The sequence below is a fragment of the Papio anubis genome, chromosome 8 (assembly GCF_008728515.1).
Source record: "Papio anubis isolate 15944 chromosome 8, Panubis1.0, whole genome shotgun sequence".
In the NCBI taxonomy this organism is placed as follows: domain Eukaryota; kingdom Metazoa; phylum Chordata; class Mammalia; order Primates; family Cercopithecidae; genus Papio; species Papio anubis.
In genome coordinates this window covers 82785700-82809822 of record NC_044983.1, presented here as the reverse complement: position 1 = coordinate 82809822, position 24123 = coordinate 82785700, and the positions used below count along the sequence as shown (strand labels likewise).

The 24123-nt window shown below is 34.7% G+C and overlaps 1 protein-coding gene across 3 annotated transcripts in view; it reads right to left on the bottom strand.

Annotated features, from left to right (window-relative positions):
- Positions 1-24123, bottom strand: part of CNBD1 (cyclic nucleotide binding domain containing 1) — a 533550-nt gene that overhangs the window by 99681 nt on the left and 409746 nt on the right. For all 3 annotated transcript variants that reach the window (XM_017962161.3, XM_031669659.1, XM_031669661.1), the window contains 2 exons: positions 12020-12157; positions 10199-10331 (listed from right to left, as the gene is read on the bottom strand). In XM_017962161.3, coding sequence (XP_017817650.1) covers positions 10199-10331; positions 12020-12157 — 271 coding nt within the window. The remainder of the gene's footprint in view (positions 1-10198; positions 10332-12019; positions 12158-24123) is intronic.

Below are 24123 nucleotides of genomic sequence, written 5' to 3'. Positions count from 1 at the left end.
AAGGAGGAATTACGTACCCAGCGCAAAGAAACTAAAAATCTTGAAAAAAAAGTGGAAGAATTGACGGCTAGACTAATTAATGCAGAGAAGGTCATAAACGAAATGAAAGAGATGAAAACCATGACACGAGAAATACGTGACAAATGCACAAGCTTCAGTAACCGACTCGATCAACTGGAAGAAAGAGTATCAGCGATTGAGGATCAAATGAATGAAATGAAGCGAGAAGAGAAACCAAAAGAAAAAAGAAGAAAAAGAAATGAACAAAGCCTGCAAGAAGTATGGGATTATGTAAAAAGACCAAATCTACGTCTGATTGGGGTGCCTGAAAGTGAGGGGGAAAATGGAACCAAGTTGGAAAACACTCTTCAGGATATCATCCAGGAGAACTTCCCCAACCTAGTAGGGCAGGCCAACATTCAAATCCAGGAAATACAGAGAACGCCACAAAGATACTCCTCGAGAAGAGCAACTCCAAGACACATAATTGCCAGATTCACCAAAGTTGAAATGAAGGAAAAAATCTTAAGGGCAGCCAGAGAGAAAGGTCGGGTTACCCACAAAGGGAAGCCCATCAGACTAACAGCAGATCTCTCGGCAGAAACTCTCCAAGCCAGAAGAGAGTGGGGGCCAATATTCAACATTCTTAAAGAAAAGAATTTTCAACCCAGATTTTCATATCCAGCCAAACTAAGTTTCATAAGTGAAGGAGAAATAAAATCCTTTACAGATAAGCAAATGCTTAGAGATTTTGTCACCACTAGACCTGCCTTACAAGAGACCCTGAAGGAAGCACTAAACATGGAAAGGAACAACCGGTATCAGCCATGGCAAAAACATGCCAAAATGTAAAGACCATCGAGGCTAGGAAGAAACTGCATCAACTAACGAGCAAAATAACCAGTTAATATCATAATGGCAGGATCAAGTTCACACATAACAATCTTAACCTTAAATGTAAATGGACTAAATGCTCCAATGAAAAGACACAGACTGGCAAACTGGATAAAGAGTCAAGACCCATCAGTCTGCTGTATTCAGGAGACCCATCTCACACGCAGAGACATACATAGGCTCAAAATAAAGGGATGGAGGGAGATTTACCAAGCAAATGGAGAACAAAAAAAAGCGGGGGTTGCAATACTAGTCTCTGATAAAACAGACTTTAAACCATCAAAGATCAAAAGAGACAAAGAAGGCCATTACATAATGGTAAAGGGATCAATTCAACAGGAAGAGCTAACTATCCTAAATATATATGCACCCAATACAGGAGCACCCAGATTCATAAAGCAAGTCCTTAGAGACTTACAAAGAGACTTAGACTCCCATACAATAATAATGGGAGACTTCAACACTCCACTGTCAACATTAGACAGATCAACGAGACAGAAAGTTAACAAGGATATCCAGGAATTGAACTCATCTCTGCAGCAAGCAGACCTAATAGACATCTATAGAACTCTCCACCCCAAATCAACAGAATATACATTCTTCTCAGCACCACATCGTACTTACTCCAAAATTGACCATATAATTGGAAGTAAAGCACTCCTCAGCAAATGTACAAGAACAGAAATTATAACAAACTGTCTCTCAGACCACAGTGCAATCAAACTAGAACTCAGGACTAAGAAACTCAATCAAAACCGCTCAACTACATGGAAACTGAACAACCTGCTCCTGAATGACTACTGGGTACATAACGAAATGAAGGCAGAAATAAAGATGTTCTTTGAAACCAATGAGAACAAAGATACAACATACCAGAATCTCTGGGACACATTTAAAGCAGTGTGTAGAGGGAAATTTATAGCACTAAATGCCCACAAGAGAAAGCAGGAAAGATCTAAAATTGACACTCTAACATCGCAATTAAAAGAATTAGAGAAGCAAGAGCAAACACATTCGAAAGCTAGCAGAAGGCTAGAAATAACTAAGATCAGAGCAGAACTGAAGGAGATAGAGACACAAAAAACCCTCCAAAAAATCAATGAATCCAGGAGTTGGTTTTTTGAAAAGATCAACAAAATTGACAGACCACTAGCAAGACTAATAAAGAAGAAAAGAGAGAAGAATCAAATCGACGCAATTAAAAATGATAAAGGGGATATCACCACCGACCCCACAGAAATACAAACTACCATCAGAGAATACTATAAACACCTCTACGCAAATAAACTGGAAAATCTAGAAGAAATGGATAATTTCCTGGACACTTACACTCTTCCAAGACTAAACCAGGAAGAAGTTGAATCCCTGAATAGACCAATAGTAGGCTCTGAAATTGAGGCAATAATTAATAGCCTACCAACCAAAAAAAGTCCAGGACAAGATGGATTCACAGCTGAATTCTACCAGAGGTACAAGGAGGAGTTGGTACCATTCCTTCTGAAACTATTCCAATCAATAGAAAAAGAGGGAATCCTCCCTAACTCATTTTATGAGGCCAACATCATCCTGATACCAAAGCCTGGCAGAGACACAACAAAAAAAGAGAATTTTAGACCAATATCCCTGATGAACATCGATGCAAAAATCCTCAATAAAATACTGGCAAACCGGATTCAGCAACACATCAAAAAGCTTATCCACCATGATCAAGTGGGCTTCATCCCTGGGATGCAAGGCTGGTTCAACATTCGCAAATCAATAAACATAATCCAGCATATAAACAGAACCAAAGACAAGAACCACATGATTATCTCAACAGATGCAGAAAAGGCTTTTGACAAAATTCAACAGCCCTTCATGCTAAAAATGCTCAATAAATTCGGTATTGATGGAACGTACCTCAAAATAATAAGAGCTATTTATGACAAACCCACAGCCAATATCATACTGAATGGGCAAAAACTGGAAAAATTCCCTTTGAAAACTGGCACAAGACAGGGATGCCCTCTCTCACCACTCCTATTCAACATAGTGTTGGAAGTTCTGGCTAGGGCAATTAGGCAAGAGAAAGAAATCAAGGGTATTCAGTTAGGAAAAGAAGAAGTCAAATTGTCCCTGTTTGCAGATGACATGATTGTATATTTAGAAAACCCCATTGTCTCAGCCCAAAATCTCCTTAAGCTGATAAGCAACTTCAGCAAAGTCTCAGGATACAAAATTAATGTGCAAAAATCACAAGCATTCTTATACACCAGTAACAGACAAACAGAGAGCCAAATCAGGAATGAACTTCCATTCACAATTGCTTCAAAGAGAATAAGATACCTAGGAATCCAACTTACAAGGGATGTAAAGGACCTCTTCAAGGAGAACTACAAACCACTGCTCAGTGAAATCAAAGAGGACACAAACAAATGGAAGAACATACCATGCTCATGGATAGGAAGAATCAATATTGTGAAAATGGCCATACTGCCCAAGGTAATTTATAGATTCAATGCCATCCCCATCAAGCTACCAATGAGTTTCTTCACAGAATTGGAAAAAACTGCTTTAAAGTTCATATGGAACCAAAAAAGAGCCCGCATCTCCAAGACAATCCTAAGTCAAAAGAACAAAGCTGGAGGCATCACGCTACCTGACTTCAAACTATACTACAAGGCTACAGTAACCAAAACAGCATGGTACTGGTACCAAAACAGAGATATAGACCAATGGAACAGAACAGAGTCCTCAGAAATAATACCACACATCTACAGCCATCTGATCTTTGACAAACCTGAGAAAAACAAGAAATGGGGAAAGGATTCCCTATTTAATAAATGGTGCTGGGAAAATTGGCTAGCCATAAGTAGAAAGCTGAAACTGGATCCTTTCCTTACTCCTTATACGAAAATTAATTCAAGATGGATTAGAGACTTAAATGTTAGACCTAATACCATAAAAATCCTAGAGGAAAACCTAGGTAGTACCATTCAGGACATAGGCATGGGCAAAGACTTCATGTCTAAAACACCAAAAGCAATGGCAGCAAAAGCTAAAATTGACAAATGGGATCTCATTAAACTAAAGAGCTTCTGCACAGCAAAAGAAACTACCATCAGAGTGAACAGGCAACCTACAGAATGGGAGAAAATTTTTTCAATCTACTCATCTGACAAAGGGCTAATATCCAGAACCTACAAAGAACTCCAACAAATTTACAAGAAAAAAACAAACAACCCCATCAAAAAGTGGGCAAAGGATATGAACAGACATTTCTCAAAAGAGGACATTCATACAGCCAACAGACATATGAAAAAATGCTCATCATCACTGGCCATCAGAGAAATGCAAATCAAAACCACAATGAGATACCATCTCACACCAGTTAGAATGGCGATCATTAAAAAGTCAGGAAACAACAGGTGCTGGAGAGGATGTGGAGAAATAGGAACACTTTTACACTGTTGGTGGGATTGTAAACTAGTTCAACCATTATGGAAAACAGTATGGCGATTCCTCAAGGATCTAGAACTAGATGTACCATATGACCCAGCCATCCCATTACTGGGGATATACCCAAAGGATTATAAATTATGCTGCTATAAAGACACATGCACACGTATGTTTATTGCAGCACTATTCACAATAGCAAAGACTTGGAATCAACCCAAATGTCCATCAGTGACAGATTGGATTAAGAAAATGTGGCACATATACACCATGGAATACTATGCAGCCATAAAAAAGGATGAGTTTGTGTCCTTTGTAGGGACATGGATGCAGCTGGAAACCATCATTCTTAGCAAACTATCACAAGAACTGAAAACCAAACACCACATGTTCTCACTCATAGGTGGGAACTGAACAATGAGATCACTTGGACTCAGGAAGGGGAACATCACACACCGGGGCCTATCATGGGGAGGGGGTAGGGGGGAGGGATTGCATTGGGAGTTATACCTGATGTAAATGACGAGTTGATGGGTGCAGCACACCAACATGGCACAAGTATACATATGTAACAAACCTGCACGTTATGCACATGTACCCTACAACTTAAAGTATAATAATAATAAATAAATTTAAAAAAATATATATTTTCAAGGGCTTGTAAATTCTAGATACTTGTTGGGTACTAAAAAATAAGATGGTCTTATTCCAAAGAAACTGTAAGTCTAGTGGAAAAACTGACCCTTAAACTATTAATTATGACATAGCACAATGAGTGTTAAGATAGTACAAGGAAAGCCAGGCATGGTGGCATGTGCCTTTAGTCTCAGCTACTCGAATGGCTGAGGTGGAATGATCACTTGAGCCCACGAGTTTGAGTCCAGCCTGGGCAATATAATAAGACCTTGTCCCCCGCCCCCCGTCCCCCACCAAAAAAAAAAAAAAGGTGATTAACAAAATAAGATAGGACAGGAGTTAGAAAACTTTACACCATGGACCAAATCTGACCCAAGGCCCATTTTTTTTTTTTTATATAACACTACAACTAAGGATGATTCTTACATTGTTAAAGGCTTTAAAAAGAAGAAGGGGGTGGATATGTAACAGAGGCACTATATGACCTACAAAGCTAATATTTAGTATCTGCTCTTTAGCAGAAAAAGTTCGTTGACCCTCATAGAGACAAAGAGGCATCTCTGCAAGCAAACAAAGAGCAATAGAATCTCAACTGGTCCAGAAAACATTATCTTAACAATAGTAAATGTCCTGAAATGAGGGGCAAGTAACTTCTCCAGGAAGAGGGAACAATACATGTAAAAGGCCTCAATGGCGATAGTGACGTAGAAGAACTAATAAAAGTCCAGGTTGGCAGAAACACGAACGAAAAAGGAGAAGAATTATTAAAATTAAAACTTTGAGATATAGGTATGACCTAGATATAAATGGCCTTTCAAACTATATTAAGGATTTTGCATTTTACCTGAATAACAATGAGAGGATATTAACTATTTCTAAGTGGGTGAATAACAAGAAAAACTTTAAAACTGATTATCATAGCTAACAATATCAGAGAAAGGGAGTCAGAAACAGAAGAGATTAGTAACAAACAGGGCTTTAAAGTATGTGACAGAAAATTCTAGTATTAGGTAAGAAAATAAGCAAACAGACACATTATAGTAAAACTTCTTTAAGCTAAAGACAAGGAGAAAATATTGAAACCAGCAAGCAAAAGCCTTGTCACTTATAAGTGAATCCCCAAAAGATTAACAGCTGTCTTCTCATCAGAAACAATAATAGAAGCCAGAATAAAGTGGGATTGCATTTTTAAAATATACAAAATAACCCAATTTCAACTTCAAATCCTATACCCTGCAAAGCTGTCTTTCAAAAGTAAAGGAGAAATGAAGAAATTCTCAGTAAAAGAAAACCTGGCAGTATTTGTTACTAGCATATACTTCCTCAAAGAAATACTAAAAAAAGTTCTTCAGTCTGCAAACAAGCATCCCCACATAAAATTTGAATCCACATGAAAAATCAAAAAGCACCACTAAAGGTAAATGTGCAATTATAAAAGGTAAGATAAATACATATTTCTTATCCATTCTTCTCTTACTCATAAAGGGTGACTGTGTGAAATAATATGTGTATAATGTTGTTGGATATATAACATATAGAAATATAATATATTTGCCAATAGCAGCATAAGAAAGCAGGTGGGAGAAAACTGATACTGAACTAAGGAAAGCATATCAGATGGCAACTTGAGTCCACAGGAACAAATAAAAAGGACTAGAAATGGTAAATAAGATGTCTAATATAATGAACACTACAAATATATATTTGATTTCTTTTTTCTCTGTTTTTGAGACATAACTTTATATATTGTTGAATTTGTAACATACATAGCTGCAATCTGTATAATAACAATAACATATAAAGGAGGAAATGGAAATAGAGCTATATAAGAGTCATATTTAAAACTGGAATAAAGTTAGTAAAAATCTGAAGTAGATTCTGCTGAATTGAAATGTATATGGTAAGCCCTAAAGCAACCATAAAAAATAACAAATATGGTGAAAAATTATTAAAAGAATGCTACACTAGAAAATATTGTCCAACACAAAAGAGAGACCAGTGAAGGATGAATGAAGGAACAAAAGGCATCAGCATCACCGCATTAGCAGATCACTGGCACCTCGAGGTATCAAACTGGTTCTGGGATGCTCAAAGGGTGCCTCATGGGACTAAGACTTTTGATTCCCTGCAGAGTAAATTGAACTGGAAGAGACTGATGTCAAAAGGTTGAAGGGATGTAGAGCCTATGTATTTTGTGACTGAAATACTCCACTTTTGGTTTGAGATAACTAGATATAATTTTGACTATTATTATTGTTACTATTATGATTTTCACATATTTTATCTTTCTGCACTAAATTTGTTGATGTAATTTTTTTAGTTTTTCCAATTATCATGTTTGCTATATCAAATCCTACCTGGAGAAAGATGGGGGCATACTGACATAAGCAAGAAAACAACAAAATATGCATAAATAGTTAAATGTTTGCCAAGTCAGTTTACCATTTTTTATTATATTCATGATACACATGGGAACGAGCTGATTAGTGACCTAAGCTGGTTGTCACTTTCAAGTCAGCCACATCTTGAAAGAATAACAACTGGGAAGACTTTAGTTGATGTGATATAAACTAGACACACCCAAATGATAAGCAACACTGTACATATTCACTACAATAAGGTTCCCTTAGCATATGAAGCAAAAGTAGGAAGACTTAAGAAGTTAACAAAGCAAACAGAGTCAGATACAAGCTTTACTTATTTCATTGATTGCCAAGGATTAATCCTAAACTCTGTCAAGCTTTTGAATAATTAACTAAATCCCTCTGAAATTCTATCTATTATACATATTTAAAATAAGATGAAAACACACATAATTATGCTTTGGAAATCATACTACTGCTAATTTTCAACCCAGATAATAAAAGTGTAATTTGAGCTACATTCTCTACATTCTCTGATAAAAATTCAAACTAAATCTTGAGTAAACAGTCAGGAAGTATTATAATCCAATTCTTCTCTTTGATATATCAAGTTTGTCACTACCATAAAAGAAAATTAGATGAATTTGACAGGGTTTATTCTTCACATAGGTATATTTATTTATAAAAACTACAGTCTTTCAGAACCCATAGGGCTTTGATGATTATCAGATGAAACTGTCATTCTTCTCTAAGGAAGATAAATATTTTCTAAAACTATGAAAGTACCACACATTTATATGTTTGGGAATAGGTGAGAAAACAATATTATTTTGACTTATTCAATAGACTCACAGACTGTCCAATGCAATTGGTAGTTTAACAAACACCACCATTTATTTTTCAAGATACTTACCAAAAAACTTGAATTCAATATTAGTCTAGGAAACAGTATGTTAACTTTCTCAGTATCTTTTTAGCTCTTTGATGCAAAATTTTAGTATTTTTGATTGATATTTTAGATCAAAAGAGAGATTATTATCATTAGTAATCAAATATATTAAAACACATAATCATTCTCCCCTTTCCAAATTTCATATTCTTTTGGATCACCTAATTTAAAATATCTTTATGATGGTCTCTTTCCTCCTTTTTAATCAACTCAAAAATATTAATATAATGATAGATTGGCAAGGATTGGATATTATATTTTTATTAAAAGCCTGGAAGAGAGGCAAGGATCAAAATTTGATATTTCTGATACAAAGTGGAAAACCTGTGACAAAACTGTGACAAATCCAAAACAACCATAAAAAATAAAGCAACCATATAAATAACAAACATGGTGAAAAAATATTAAAAGAATTAATATGCTATGTTAGAAAATATTGTCCAAAACAAAAGAGAGCAGTGAAGGATGAATGAAGGAACAAGAAGGCATCACCATCACAGGTACTTGAATCACTGGCACCTCGAGGTATCAAACTGGTTCTGAGATGCTCATCTGTTTCTATGTAATGAACATGGGGAATTTAGAAATATTCAATTCCCGATTTTTTACAAGTCAGTTTACTACTTGCCTTCTATTTGTACTTTTAGTTTTAAAAAAATGCCATTTATAACTAATCAGGAAAAATATGTCATAAACAAAAGCATCATATTACAAATATCCAAATTTATGAGCAAAAATAGTTATTTGACTAAACATGGATTAAATGCTACATCTCAAAAACATGATAAATAAAATATAAATGCAAGCAGTAGAAGGAAATTTGGAACAAATATGAGAAATGTTTTAGATTCTCACCAAATTTAAGTGGTTTATTAGAGTATCCCTGTTTTTGAAGGATAAACTTCCCCTAATTATATTTACTTTTTTTCAGTAAAAGAACTCCTGGTGTGCTGAACCTCATTTTCCTATGTTACAGTGTTTCCTTCAAAGGATACCTTAGCCAGATTTCATAAATACTCTGCCATGTTTTTATAGTTGCTGCCCAGAATTTACCAATTAGATTCATTTGTTTTAGAATTTTAATCTCAAACTTAAATTAAAAATGTCCCTCACTATAATTGTGGCTTTGCAGACTTGGGGTAGAAATATTTCTTTCAAACACTTCCTCTTCCATTATAATGTAAGTTCTGGCTCCTTCACTGGCTGTGAGGAAAGAGACGCGAGGTTACCATCCTCTCTCTGTTATCTGTGGCTGTCTCTCATGAAGCAATTGTGTTTCCTTACCAAAAGAGACCTAACCCTTGTTAAATTGGCTTTCATAGATGGACAAATCATGCAAAATGGCTCAATACCACCTACACTTTTTGTGTACACATAATCCAGGAAATCCGTGCATCCTTGCTATGCTGAATATTGAAAATGTAGGTGTTTCACTGCTACTTTCTCTTATCTAGGCCTCACTCATTCTCCATAATTATTTTTTTCCATGGCTAATATGTGTAGCACAAGTACAGAGTAGCAAACTTGCTGCTTAAATAGTTATCCACCCAGGAAAAAGGAAACGAAAAAAAATGGTTTTCCCTTTTCTCTCGTGTGAGTGGCTATACCCTCTAGTATTTCTCCTTTTCAGTTTGGCCCTTATAGTAACCGTCAGGGTGGGGCAAGAGGGGAACAGTTATAGGGAGTAGAGAGAGATGTTAAAGTAAGGTTAGTCCTGAGGCCACTCTTCAAGCCAGTACAGTATCACTTTTAATAAAAAGCAAGAAATAATCTAAATGTCCAATTCAAATGTTATTATCAAATAAATTAGAGAATATTTATATGAAGAAATATTGTATAAAATGTTACAACTATGAAGAATTTCAATTCCAATAATATAACAGAATGCAAACAAAATGATCCAAAATTGCATTAAACTCACCATGACCTGGAGGAAATTTTTTCCATTTAAGGAGTGCAATTAGCTCATATATGGATAAAGTAGGCCATTCCTCATAATAAGGACACATATGGATTAATTTCAACTTTTGCATATTTTCAATTTTTATTTTTTCCTGAAATAGAATGTCATTATCAAATTTTTAACAGTAGGCCATTTAAAATCAAAGAAATAGCAAATAGATAAATGGTGAGAGAAGTAAAATAAAGGCCATATGAATAAAAGTTAGTATAAGATACATTTGAATTTTATCAGAGCATCACTCTGTGGCCATATAGATATATTAAAATATTAATCTTCAGATATACTTACTAAAATTATATTTGCTCACCTTTCATTATATATTATACTTCTATAAATGTTTTAGGAGTTTTTTAAAACCCTGTCATAGTCAAGATTAAACTGAAAAGTTGTGTTTGATAAAATCAAGTAACTGGTACTGATATTTGGGAAATAAAAACAAAACATACAGAATTTTTTGTTAAAGCCAGCCACTCTGAAAATCAAAACAAATGAACATTAAGGATTTAGAATAATGTTGAGTTCTGAGAGAATTACCTGCACTACTGACACTGGGACCACTAAATCACAAGAAATCCCCACCATTGGAGACCCAAGAAGATGGGTGTCTTCTCAACTCCACTCCACATGAGCACTGAACCATGGCTTACACCAGCTTTCTGCAGGACCTGCATCTGGCTTAAGCTCATTTTTAAAAAGATGAAACAGCAGGATCATGGAAACCTTTCAACCCATTATTTTTTGTTTATTTATTTTTGAGATGGAGTTTCACTCTTGTTGCCCAGGCTGGAGTGCAATGGTGCGATCTCGCCTCACCGCAAACTCCACTTCCCGGATTCAAGCAATTCTTCTGCCTCAGCCTCCTCAGTTGCTGGTATTACAGGCATGCACCATCACATCCGGCTAATTTTATATTTTTAGTAGAGACAGGGTTTCCCCATGTTGGTCGGGCTGGTCTCCAATCCCTACCTCAGGTGATCTGCCTGCCTCGGTCTCCTAAAGTGCTGGGATTACAGGGATGTTCCACCACACTCAGCTAATTTTGTCTTTTTAGTAGAGATGGGGTTTCTCCATGTCGGTCAGGCTGGTCTCAATCTCTCTACCTCAGGTGATCCACCTGCCTCGGCCTCCCAAAGTACTGGGATTACAGGCGTGAGCCACCGCCCCCAGCCTCAATTCCATTATTTATACAAACTTCCTCTGCTATCCAAAGTAGGAGAAATAGGTGTCAAGAAAAAATTTGGATTTGATTAGAAGAGAATAAATTATTAAACTTTAGGTAAATTAGTATCTTAAAGCTGCAGAATTAAGGAATCAGAATAAGTTGTTATCACTTATTCATCCAGCTCTGAGTTTGATGTTTGTTGTAATTATGAAATATCATGCCAATCCCATTCAAGTATTTTTCCTCCTTAAGTAGACTATAGAGACAGGGAAAGCAGCAGTACTATTATCCGTCTTATTATTCTAGTATTCTTAGCATATGACATGTTGTGAACATGCAAAACACATATTTGTTGACTGAATGAATGAGTTTGAAATTAATGAAAAGCCAAAGGGTATTCTAAAATTACCTAAAATATATTCATTGAGACCTTTGTTTACACTTTACCTATCACCAGCACTCTTAAGTGATTTTCGTCAAATAAATCACCTTTTTAATGTCTCTAGCTTAAGTTAAAGTTAAAAATAAAACAGATAATGGATATCTTTGTCTACAGAACAAAATACAGCTTGAGTTTATGCCCAATTTCTGTTTATATATAATATTAGATATCATACCTCCTTTATCTTTGCATACCCCTTTGCTGGGATTTTAAGAATTTCACAATCGTCTTCTGTCACCACTGAAAACATCTGTGTTCCCGATTCAATCTGAGGTATAACTTCCAGAGTTCCAAAGGTACTCCATTTGCTAAGCTGCAAAAATACCAGAGACAATTTAATGTTTATTACCACTCACCAACATAAAAATGCCAGTGAAGGATTGGATTGTAGGTCAAGTTTTCATTCAATGAAAGAGGAGATTCTAAACTGTCTTTGCATGGATGGCTCCTACTACTTCTGCTCAATGTCACTTCCCAAGGCAAGAGAAATGGTCATTCTTTTCACCGACATGAAGAAAATAACATTAAAAATCTTCTGTTTTATTCAGTGATTTAAAGTGCCTATTACAGCGCTTGGAATATAGCAGCCATTCAATATATAGTAGTTGAAAGAACGAAGAAATATTGTACACTTATATATATGATCTTCTGTTTGTTTTATTATCACATGTTGGTAGTATTCAGTAATAAAAAAATGAATAAAATGTTAAACAGTATATAAACCATTAATATATATTTATGGATGATTGCTTAATTTAATATGTAAATGATAAATAGTAGGCATGGAAAAATGTTACTACTAGAATACATGTCATGAGTTACTAGGTTATAATGATATTACATACAGTTACATAGAGAACCTATATTTATATTTACCCAGGAAAAGTGGAGGGCATGTGAAGAATAAGGAGCATATTTTTTATGAGAGGCTAAGGAGCTTCTTAGAGAAAACATCACGTCAATATGCCTATCTAAGATGATATGGGAAAACTTCCATTTTTCTACTTCAAAACCATAGACTATTTTCTTTTTAACTAAATGCATATCTGAGCTTGAATCTGCAAGTCCAAATTCATAGAGGAAATTTAAAATGTCAAACAGTCACAGCTGAGGCCAAATTGGGCCACAGTCCTATCAAACCAGAATAAGGTCCCAAAGAACTGAGTTCTGAGGCTTGTTGTACATGTAGGAACAGGAGATGGGACTCAGAGCCATGAAAGGCGAGAGACTGGAATTGCGCCTCCTTGACTAAAGTCTAGGAACTTGGAGGATTACCCCAGTTGTGAAGTGGGGACAGGAAGAACTACATCCAGTACTTTAGAAAGCCACATAAAAGCTGGCTATCTAGCCGTGAAACTGGACAGAATTGTTAGAAAATCAAGAACCTAGGTTTGCAGCTTGAATGAGTACAGAGCATACACTAATGCACAGTAGAAGACCCAAAGCTGAAAAATGAATAAAATGCCTGGTACACAACTAGTAAAACTCCTAGGATCCAGGAAGGTATTATACAAACTTAGCCTTATGTACAAACTCAGAGAGAAAGGAACTCCCACAGAGAGCAACACTTGCTGATGACAAAATCATAATAAAAATAATTACAAGACACACAAATAAATAAACCCCTACAAAGGGAAGTCCATGAAGGAGAAAAAAGTTGAACAACCTAAAAGAAACTACAAACATTTAAAATTATGTAAACTATAAAAATCAGAACATGACATGATGGAAGCAAAAAGAGGTATTTTGGAAAAGAACAAAATAAAACTTCTGTAAATAATGGTCACAAAAATTTGTAGATTAAAGATAATTTTCAAAAGAATTCATTACATGGATAATATATAAGAAAATAATCTGGAATAAAATATAGAAGAAATGGAAATAAGAAGGGGGTTGTAATAGCTATAGAAGATAGATGGAGACCATTTAGCATATATCTAATAGAAATTCTAGAAGAAACTGAAAAGAATGGGAAAACGGTGATGCATAAGTGATAATGGCTGCAAGTTTTCCAGAGCTGAGAGAGTAAGTGAGTCGTCCAAAGCAAGCAACACACAAAACTGAAAGATGAATTTGCTTTTGTATTCCTGCTCAGGATTTGGCATATTCTCCTAATCTTTCTCCTCTACTTGATCTCCTAGTTACAATCACATTAGCTCTCAATAATTTCAAGCAGATATTGTCCACTTACATATTTTTCAATTTATCTATTGTTTTAGGGCATTGGTTGGAATTACCTAATAAGTCATTATAAAAGCAAAACTATTCTATGACTTTGAACAATATTCTTAAGGATTTCTTTCTCAATTAATTAAAAAATATCATCAGAGTCCCTAATATTAATAATTAGGAAATTATAAAACTTCCAATGCCCCTTACATACCCACTTATTTTAGTCAAATTATTTTTTAAAGTATTAATACTTATAATTTTTTTTATGATTTTAATATTTTATTTTATTTATTTTTTATTATACTTTAAGTTCTAGGGTACATGTGAACAATGTGCAGGTTTGTTACATATGTATACCTGTGCCATGTTGGTGTGCTGCACCCATAAATATGTCAATTACATTAGGTATATCTCCTAATGCTATCCCTCCCCCCTTCCCCGACCCCACAACAGGCCCCAGTGTGTGATGTTCCCCTTTCTGTGTCCAAGTGTTCTCATTGTTCAATTCCCACCTATGAGTGACAACATGTGGTGTTCAGTTTTCTGTTCTTGTGATAGTTTGCTGAGAATGATGGTTTTCAGCTGCATCCATGTCCCTACAAAGGACATGAACTTATCCTTTTTTAAGGCTGCACTGTATTCCATGGTGTATATGTGCCACATTTTCTTAATCCAGTCTGTCATTGGTGGACATTTGGGTTGGTTCAAAGTCTTTGCTATTGTGAATAGTGCCACAATAAACATACATGTGCATGTGTCTTTACAGCAGCATGATTTATAATCCTTTGGGTATATACGTAGTAATGGGATGGCTGGGTCAAATGGTATTTCTAGTTCTAGATCCTTTAGGAATCGCCACAATGTCTTCCACAATGGTTGAACTAGTTTACAGTCCCACCAACAGTGGAAAAGTGTTCCTATTTCTCCACATCCTCTCCAGCACTGGTTGTTTGCTGACTTTTTAATGATCGTCATTCTAACTGGTGTGAGATGGTATCTCATTGTGGTTTTGATTTGCATTTCTCTGATGGCCAGTGATGATGAGCAACTTTTCATGTGTCTGTTGGCTGCATAAATGTCTTCTTTTGAGAAGTGTCTGTTCATATCCTTTGCCCATTTTTTGATGGGGTTGTCTTTTTCTTGTAAATTTGTTTAAGTTCTTTGTAGGTTCTGGATATTAGCCCTTTGTAAGATGAGTAGATTGCAAAAATTTTCTCCCATTTTGTAGACTGCCTGTTCACTCTGATGGTAGTTTCTTTTGCTGTGCAGAAGCTCTTCAGTTTAATTAGATCCCATTTGTCAATTGTGGCTTTTGTTGCCATTGCTTTTGGTGTTTCAGTCATGAAGCCCTTGCTCATGCCTATGACCTGAATGGTATTGCCTAGGTTTTCTTCTAGGGTTTTTATGGTTTTAGGTCTAACATTTAAGTCTCTAATCCATCTTGAATTAATTTTTGTATAAGGTGTAAGGAAGGGATCCAGTTTCAGCTTACTACATACGGCTAGTGAGTTTTCCCAGCACCATTTATTAAATAGGGAATCCTTGCACCATTTCTTGTTTTTGTCAGGTTTGTCAAAGATCAGATGGTTGTAGGTGTGTGGTATTATTTCTGAGGGCTCTGTTCTGTTCCATTGGTCTATATCTCTGTTTTGGTACCAGTACCATGCTGTTTTGGTTACTGTAGCCTTGTAGCATATCCATGAGCATGGAATGTTCTTTCATTTGTTTTTGTCTCTTATTTCACTGAGCAGTGGTTTGTAGTTCTCCTTGAAGAGGTCCTTCACATCTCTTGTAAGTTGTATTCCTAGGTATTTTATTCTCTTTGAAGCTATTGTGAATGGGATTTCACTCATGACTTGGCTCTCTGTTTGTCTGTTATTGGTGTATAAGAATGCTTGTGATTTTTGCACACTGATTTTGTATCCTGAGACTTTGCTGAAGTTGCTTATCAGCTTAAGGAGATTTTGGGCTGAGATGATGGGGTTTTCTAAATATACAATCATGTCATCTGCAAACAGGGACAATTTGACTTCCTCTTTTCCTAACTGAATACCCTTTATTCCTTTCTCTTGCCTGATTGTCCTAGCCAGAACTTCCAACACTATGTTGAATTGGAGTGGTGAGAGACGGCATCCCTGTCTTGTGCCAGTTTTCAAGGGGAATGCTTCCAGTTTTTGCCCATTCAGTATGATATTGGCTGTGGGTTTGTCATAAATAGCTCTTATTATTTTGAGATATGTTCCATCAATACTGAATTTATTGAGAGTTTTTAGCATGAAGGGCTGTTGAATTTTGTCAAAGGTCTTTTCTGCATCTATTGAGATAATCATGTGGTTTTTGTCTGTGGTTCTGTTTATATGCTGGATTACATTTATTTATTTGTATATGTTGAACCAGCCTTGAATCCCAGGGATGAAGCCCACTTGATTATGATGGATAAGTTTTTTGATGTGTTGCTGGATTTGGTTTGCCAATATTTTATTGAGAATTTTTGCATCAATGTTCATCAGGGATATTGGTCTAAAATTCTCTTATTGTTGTGTTTCTGCCAGGTTTTAGTATCAGGATGATGTTGGCCTCATAAAATGAGTTAGGGAGGCTTCCCTGTTTTTCTATTGATTGGAATAATTTCAGAAGGTATGGTACCAGTTCCTCCTTGTACCTCTGGAAGAATTCGGCTGTGAATCCGTCTGGTCCTGGACTTTTGGTTGGTAGGCTATTAATTATTGCCTCAATTTCAGAGCCTGCTATTGGTCTATTCAGGGATTCAACTTCTTCCTGGTTTCGTCTTGGGAGAGTGTATGTTTCCAGGAATTTATCCATTTCTTCTAGAGTTTCTAGTTTATTTGCGTAGAGATGTTTATAGTATTCTCTGATGGTAGTTTGTATTTTGTGGGGTCGGTGATGATATCACCTTTATCATTTTTTATTGCATCTATTTGATTCTTCTCTCTTTTCTTCTTTATTAGTCTTGCTAGTGGTCTGTCAATTTTGTTGATCTTTTCAAAAAAACCAGCTCCTGGATACATTGATTTTTTTGAAGGGTTTTTGTCTCTGTATCTCCTTCAGTTCTGCTCTGATCTTAGTTATTTCTTGCCTTCTGCTAGCTTTTGGATGTGTTTGCTGTTATTTCTCTAGTTCCTTTAATTGTGATGTTAGGGTGTCACTTTTAGATCTTTCCTGCTTTCTCTTGTGGGCATTTAGTGCTATAAATTTCCCTCTACACACTGCTTTAAATGTGTCCCAGAGATTCTGGTATGTTGTATCTTTGTTCTCATTGTTTCAAAGAACATCTTTATTTCTGCCTTCATTTCGTTATGTACCCAGTCGTCATTCAGGAGCAGGTTGTTCAGTTTCCATGTAGTTGAGCGGTTTTGATTGAGTTTCTTAATCCTGAGTTCTAGTGTGATCACACTGTGGTCTGAGAGACAGTTTGTTATAATTTCTGTTGTTTTACATTTGCTGAGGAGTGCTTTACTTCCAACTATGTGATCAATTTTGGAATAAGTGTGACGTGGTGCTGAGAAGAATGTATATTTTGTTGATTTGGGGTGGAGGGTTCTGTAGATGTCTATTAGGTCCGCTTGGTACAGAGTTGAGTTCAATCCCTGGATATACTTGTGAACTTTCTGTCTCGTTGATCTGTCTAATGTTGACAGTTGGGTGTTAGAGTCTCCCATTATTATTGTATGGGAGTCTAAGTCTCTTTGTAAGTCTCTAAGGACTTCCTTTATGAATCTGGGTGCTCCTGTATTGGGTGCATATACATTTAGAATAGTTAGCTCTTCTTGTTGAATTGATCCATTTACCATTATGTAATGGCCTTCTTTGTCTCTTTTGATCTTTGTTGGTTTAAAATCTGTTTTATCAGAGACTAGGATTGCAACCCCTGCCTTTTTTGTTTTCCATTTACTTGGTAGGTCTTCCTCCATCCCTTTATTTTGAGCCTATGTGTATCTCTGTACGTGAGATGGGTCTCCTAAATACAGCAAACTGATAGGTCTTGACTCTTCATCCAATTTGCCAGTCTGTGGCTTTTAACTGGAGCATTTAGCCCATTTACATTTGCATTTAAGGTTAATATTGTTATGTGTGAATTTGATCCTGTCATTATGATGGTAGCTGGTTATTTTGCTCATTAGTCGATGCAGTTTCTTCCTAGCAGTGATGGCCTTTACATTTTGGCATGTTTTTGCAGTGGCTGGTACTGGTTGTCCCTTTCTATGTTTAGTGATTCCTTCAGCAGCTCTTGTAGGGCAGGCCTGGTGGTGACAAAATCTCTCAACTTTTGCTTGTCTGTAAATGATTTTATTTCTCCTTCACTTCTGAAACTTAGTTTGGCTGGATATAAAATTCTGGCTTGAAAATTCTTTTCTTTAAGAATGTTGAATATTGGCCCCCACTCTCTTCTGGCTTGGAGAGTTTCTACCGAGAGATTCACTGTTAGTCTGATGGGCTTCCCTTTGTGGGCAACCTGACCTTTCTCTCTGGCTGCCCTTAACATTTTTTCCTTCACTTCAACTTTGGTGAATCTGACCATTATGTGTCTTAGAGTGGCTCTTCACGAAGAGTATCTTTGTGGTATTCTCTGTATTTCCTGAATTTGAATGTCAGCCTGCCTTGCTAGGTTGGGGAAGTTCTCCTGGATAATATCCTGAAGAGTGTTTTCCAACTTGGTTCCAGTCTCCCCGTCACTTTCAGGCACACCAATCAGACGTAGATTTGGTCTTTCCATATAGTCCCCTATTTCTTGGAGGCTTTGTTCCTTTCTTTTTGCTCTTTGTTCTCTAAACTTCTCTTCTTGCTTCATTTCATTCATTGGATCTTCAATCACTGATACCCTTTCTTCCAGTTGATTGAGTCACTTACTGAAGCTTGTGCATTTCTCACATTGTTCTCATGTCATGGTTTTAATCTCTATCAGGTCATTTAAGGACTTCTCTACATTGGTTATTCTAGTTAGCCATTCGTCAAATCTTTTTTCAAGGTTTTTAGCTTCTTTGCGCTGGGTTCGTACTTCGTCCTCTAGCTCAGAAAAGTTTGATTGTCTGACGCCTTCTTCTCTTGACTCATCATAGTCATTCTCCATCCAGCTTTGTTCCTTTGCTGGCGAGGATTTGCTTTTCTTTGGAGGGGGAGAGGCGCTCTGATTTTTAGAATTTCTAACTTTTTTGCACTGCTTTTTCCCCATCTTTGTGGTTTTATCTACCTTTGGTCTTTGATGATGGTGATGTACAGATGGGGTTTTGGTGTGGATTTCCTTTCTGTTTGTTAGTTTTCCTTCTAACGGTCAGGACCCTCAGCTGCAGGTCTGTTGGAATTTGCTTGAGGTCCACTCCAGACCCTGTTTGCCTGGGTATCAGCAGCCGGGGCTTCAGAAGAGTGAATATTGCTGAACAGCAAATGTTGCTGTCTGATCGTTCCTCTGTAAGCTTCATTTCAGAGGTGCACCCGGCCATGTGAGGTGTGCGGTGTCAGTCTGCCCCTAGTGGGGGATGTCTCCCAGTTAGGCTACTTGGGAGTCAGGGACCAACTTGAGCAGGCAGTCTGTCCATTCTCAGATCTCAAACTCCTCACTGGGAGAACCACTACTTTCTTCAAAGCTTAAATTTTAAAATTTCAAATATTAAAAGATGAACATTTATAATTTTCAATTTTGTTCTGTAAATATGGTTATCTTAAAGTGCTCAGGAAAAAATAACTTTCAACCTAGAATTTTTTATTTACTTGAAATAGCAATTTAGAGTAAGAGTAAAGAAACAAGATAATAATTTTAGACATTATATGAAATAAATGACTACAAGACGAATTTCAGCTAGAACAATACTGAATCCAAAATGGAGCCCAAAGAATTAGCTAAAAACATTGGTAAATGTAAATAGCATTATTGATATATAATAATTTTAAAATGACTAATATGGTATGCTTTTAAAATAAGAGAGATTTAAACTGCTTTCAAATACTAACTCAGAAGAGACAAGCAGAAAGTTAGAATTAAAATATTTGAGAATCTTTATATTCTTGGGCTAGGAAAGAAAAATATTGTATAGGTTTCTTTCAAATTACAAATTTAATTATATACAAGTTAAAAAAAGTACAATGACAAAAAAATAAAGTGATGAAGTGTGGGATATTTCCTATAACAATGGTAAATATAAAGAATAATACCTCAAATATCTAATATACATCTATAATTTGACTTAAAGAAGAGAAAATAACCAAAACAAACAGTTATTGAAAAATAGCAAAAATATTTTTAGAAGAAAAACTATTCCTAGAAGAGATGAACCAAATGACTCACACACAAAAGAAACTTGCTCAATCTCAGTAGGAGACAGAAAATTGTAATTAATGTCATAATGCCACATGGTTTTTATCCACCAGACTGAAAAAATTAAAGTTGTCTAACTTATGGGTTTAGGAAGATAACTTTCATTTATAACTCTGAAAACTGTAAAAACCTTTAAAAATGAGAAATTATCTGGCAATATCTATTAAAATAAACCAAAAAATGTATGCAATGTCTTACCCAGAAACCCATCTCCTAAGAATCTACCTTGTAGAAATAAATACATTTTAAGGAATTCAACCAAGTCTAAGTTTTAATATACTGGTAAAAATTAGTTACGTCTATATATCTTAGCCTGGAAGAATTCTGATGAAAAAAATAAATAATAGATAGTATATTAAAAATCGTTTTTTATAAAATGAACAGTTACAAAAACAGTAATCCATATGTGTATGTAACTGTTTAAATGCCAGTGTCAATTCAGAGGAAGATGTGCAAGCGTACCTGTCAGGCTGATATTATTCATAAGTCCAGGGGATAGTGATGGAGCTGAAATGGCAGAATATTTATTAACATTTCCTCCAACTTCCTTGTATTTGTTTCAGTGGCCATAAAAACTATGTAGTACATTTGTAAATTTTAGACACTTATTAAAGAAATTTAAAATGTAAAATGTGACTTTGAAACAGAATGCTGAGCTATCTTCCATACATGTGTTATTTGTTTTGATATCTTTAAAAATATACATAAAATATCTAAATGATATACAACAGATGATTACAGTTGTTATATCTGAAAACTGCAGATAATAATCATGGTCTACTTTAATTCTGTATTTCTGAATTTTTAATAAATATAGCAATTTTTAAATCAGACAACACTGTAAAGCTATTTACTTCATAGCTCAGTCTCTCTCAACTTTTTTGAAAATATCATTTTTTTAAGGCTATATAGATAATCTTATTCTGATGGGGATAGTTGGCCAAGTTGCACAGAAGGAACAGTTTCTCATACTTGTAAATGCTCATGTTATTTTACTGAAAAATAAATTGATAACAAACTTTATTGAGAAATTATGTATTCCCATGCTTATTTTTTTAACTTCTATAATAATACATAACCTGAACAATATCCCTCTGAATAAGAATTGGTAAATTTATTAATTTATCTTTTGAATAAAGTTATAATGTTGAGATCTGTTCTAAACTGCATTTTATAAAAATAAAATTTCCTGAAAAACAGAAGTATTTCATAGGTATAATTTTTGTTCTTATTTTTTTCCATTGCTTTTAGCTTCCAGGCATTTACACATTAAATAAGATCTGTAAGTAAAATTAGAGCTACTACTTTTAAACCAAGGAAAGGTCTTGCTCTAAACTTTGCATAACATGTTTTTTCTTTCCTAAGGGGCTGAAGAAATGGATTAAAACACACACACACACACACACACACACACAAAGATCAGGCATTCATAATCTAGTCAATAGATGAACTTCTTCTTGAACTTCTAATCTATTATCCCACAGTTTGTAATTATTTGTACATCAATTTTTCTTGAATGAGTTTCTATAGCTTTAATTATATTCTCCAAGAATATGGGCCATAATAGGACTATATATTGATATCTGGAAGGTAAAGTAGGAACTAACTGGATGTGAGGACAATCTGATTGGGACTCTATGCATTCTATTGGCTGAGGGATGGATTTGTATGCTTAAATAGAAATTTTCTGAATAAATTTATTCCAAACCTGTATGCTGAATCAAAGAGGAATACCTTTTCAATTATAGAAAAAAATATTTTAGGATAATATGAATATGCACTTTCTAAGTAAAACCTACAAATCAAATCAGTTTGCAAATGGAGCCAATACATTTCTCTTTAAAAGTTGGCTAATCATGGCTTCCTAGTATGTCCCTCATACATATATTTATACATATATATATATTATTTTTCAATCCTTGCCTTTCTGAAAAGTGGAAATGGTAATAAAAGGCATTTCCTCTTTATCTGTGGTTTCACTACACAGATATAGTTATATATTTATAAATTAGTTATATATTATATATTTATAAATATATATATTATATAGTGTATATAAATATATTTATATAAATATATATAAAATCTTTATATATAAAACATAAGCATATTTACTTATATATTTTGAGGTAATAATTTTTAGTGCATATACATTTCATACTCATTATGAAATATCTTTATTTTTAATGATGCTTTTGCAATAAAATCTACTTTGCCTACTATAGTACAGCTCCTTTGGCCTTCTTTTGGTTAGTATAATCTGGTTTATCTGTTATTTTACTTAGCAACTTTCTGTATCCTTCCAATAAGGTCGGTAATCATACAGGGTATTGCTTTACGCAATATGACAATCTTTGTTTTTTAATGAAAGTATTTAGTCTGTTTATATTTAATGTATATTTGCTTTTAAATCTGTCATCTCAATATTTGCTATTTTTCTATTTTTTTGTGTCATTTCTTACTTATTGCTAAATTTTGAACTAATCAAATATTTTTTTCTATATTTCATGTTCTTTTAACATATATTCTTTTATTATCATTTTGTTGATTAGTCTAGTTATTACTAATGCATCCTTATCTTATTAAAGTGTATCCTAAATAACAGCATCTCCCATTATGCATGGAAGATACTTTCCAGACCGTTATTGCATACAGAAATTGCATATAATATCAAATCCTATGTGTTTTTTTCTTTACATATGTGTATATGATAAAGTTTACTTTAGAAATTAGGCACAATATTAACAAAAACAACTATTAATTAAATAGAAAAATTATAAATTTAGAAAAAAAATTAACATAATAATTGAATTTTCAGAGCAAAGTTGACCTTGGGATACTGAAACTGGAAAGTGAAACCACAGAGAAGAAGGAAGTGCTATATTACCTTTTCCACTTTTCAGAAAGACAAGGATTGAAAAAATTCTTTTACACTATTCTCTTACTGTTATTGCTACTTCTGATGCATTTTATTTCTATATATGTGTAGAAACTTCACAAGGAATAATATTGATTTATACAGTCAGCTAATATTTAGATTAATCCACATATTCACCAAGAAGTTTCTTTGTTCTTCAGTTCTTTCTACATTTCTGTACTTCAATTTCGGATAACTTTGTTTTTGCCAGAGTTTGTCCCCTCGCCATTCCTTTTACTGTAACTTTGCTTGCAATGACATCTCTCTTTACTGTTTGTCTGAATACAACATTATCTTGCCTACATTTAAAAAGATGGTTTTACTGGTCATAAAAGTCTCAGTTTGAAGGTATTTTTTTCCTGAATGCTTTAAAAATATATGTTATTGTTCTCTGGCATTCATTATTTGTTAAGAGTTCATTAAAACTTACCTTGGAGTGTGTTTCTTTTTTTTCTACTATGACTTTATATTTGGTTTACATTAGTCTAGTTGTGGTTGTCTCGCTTGTAATTCATACAGCAACTTAAATCTGTTATTAGATGTCTTTCCATAGAAAAAAATTTCAATCAGTACTGCTTCAGGCAGGACTCAATATTGTTTCTACTCTATTTCTTATTTATCCTTTTGTTGAGTTTTTAAATGCATACTTATCAGAATTTTTCATTTCTCATATCTAACATATTCTTTTCTATCATTCATCTTTTTTCTTCTTCATAGTTATGATATGTTCTATTAATCAATTTTTCCATTTCAGTAACTCTCTTCTGCAGTGTCTAATCTGCTAATAACTACATTTATTGAGTTATTAATTTCATTTTATATTTTTAAGTTATGAAGCTTCCATTTTTTAATTTATTGC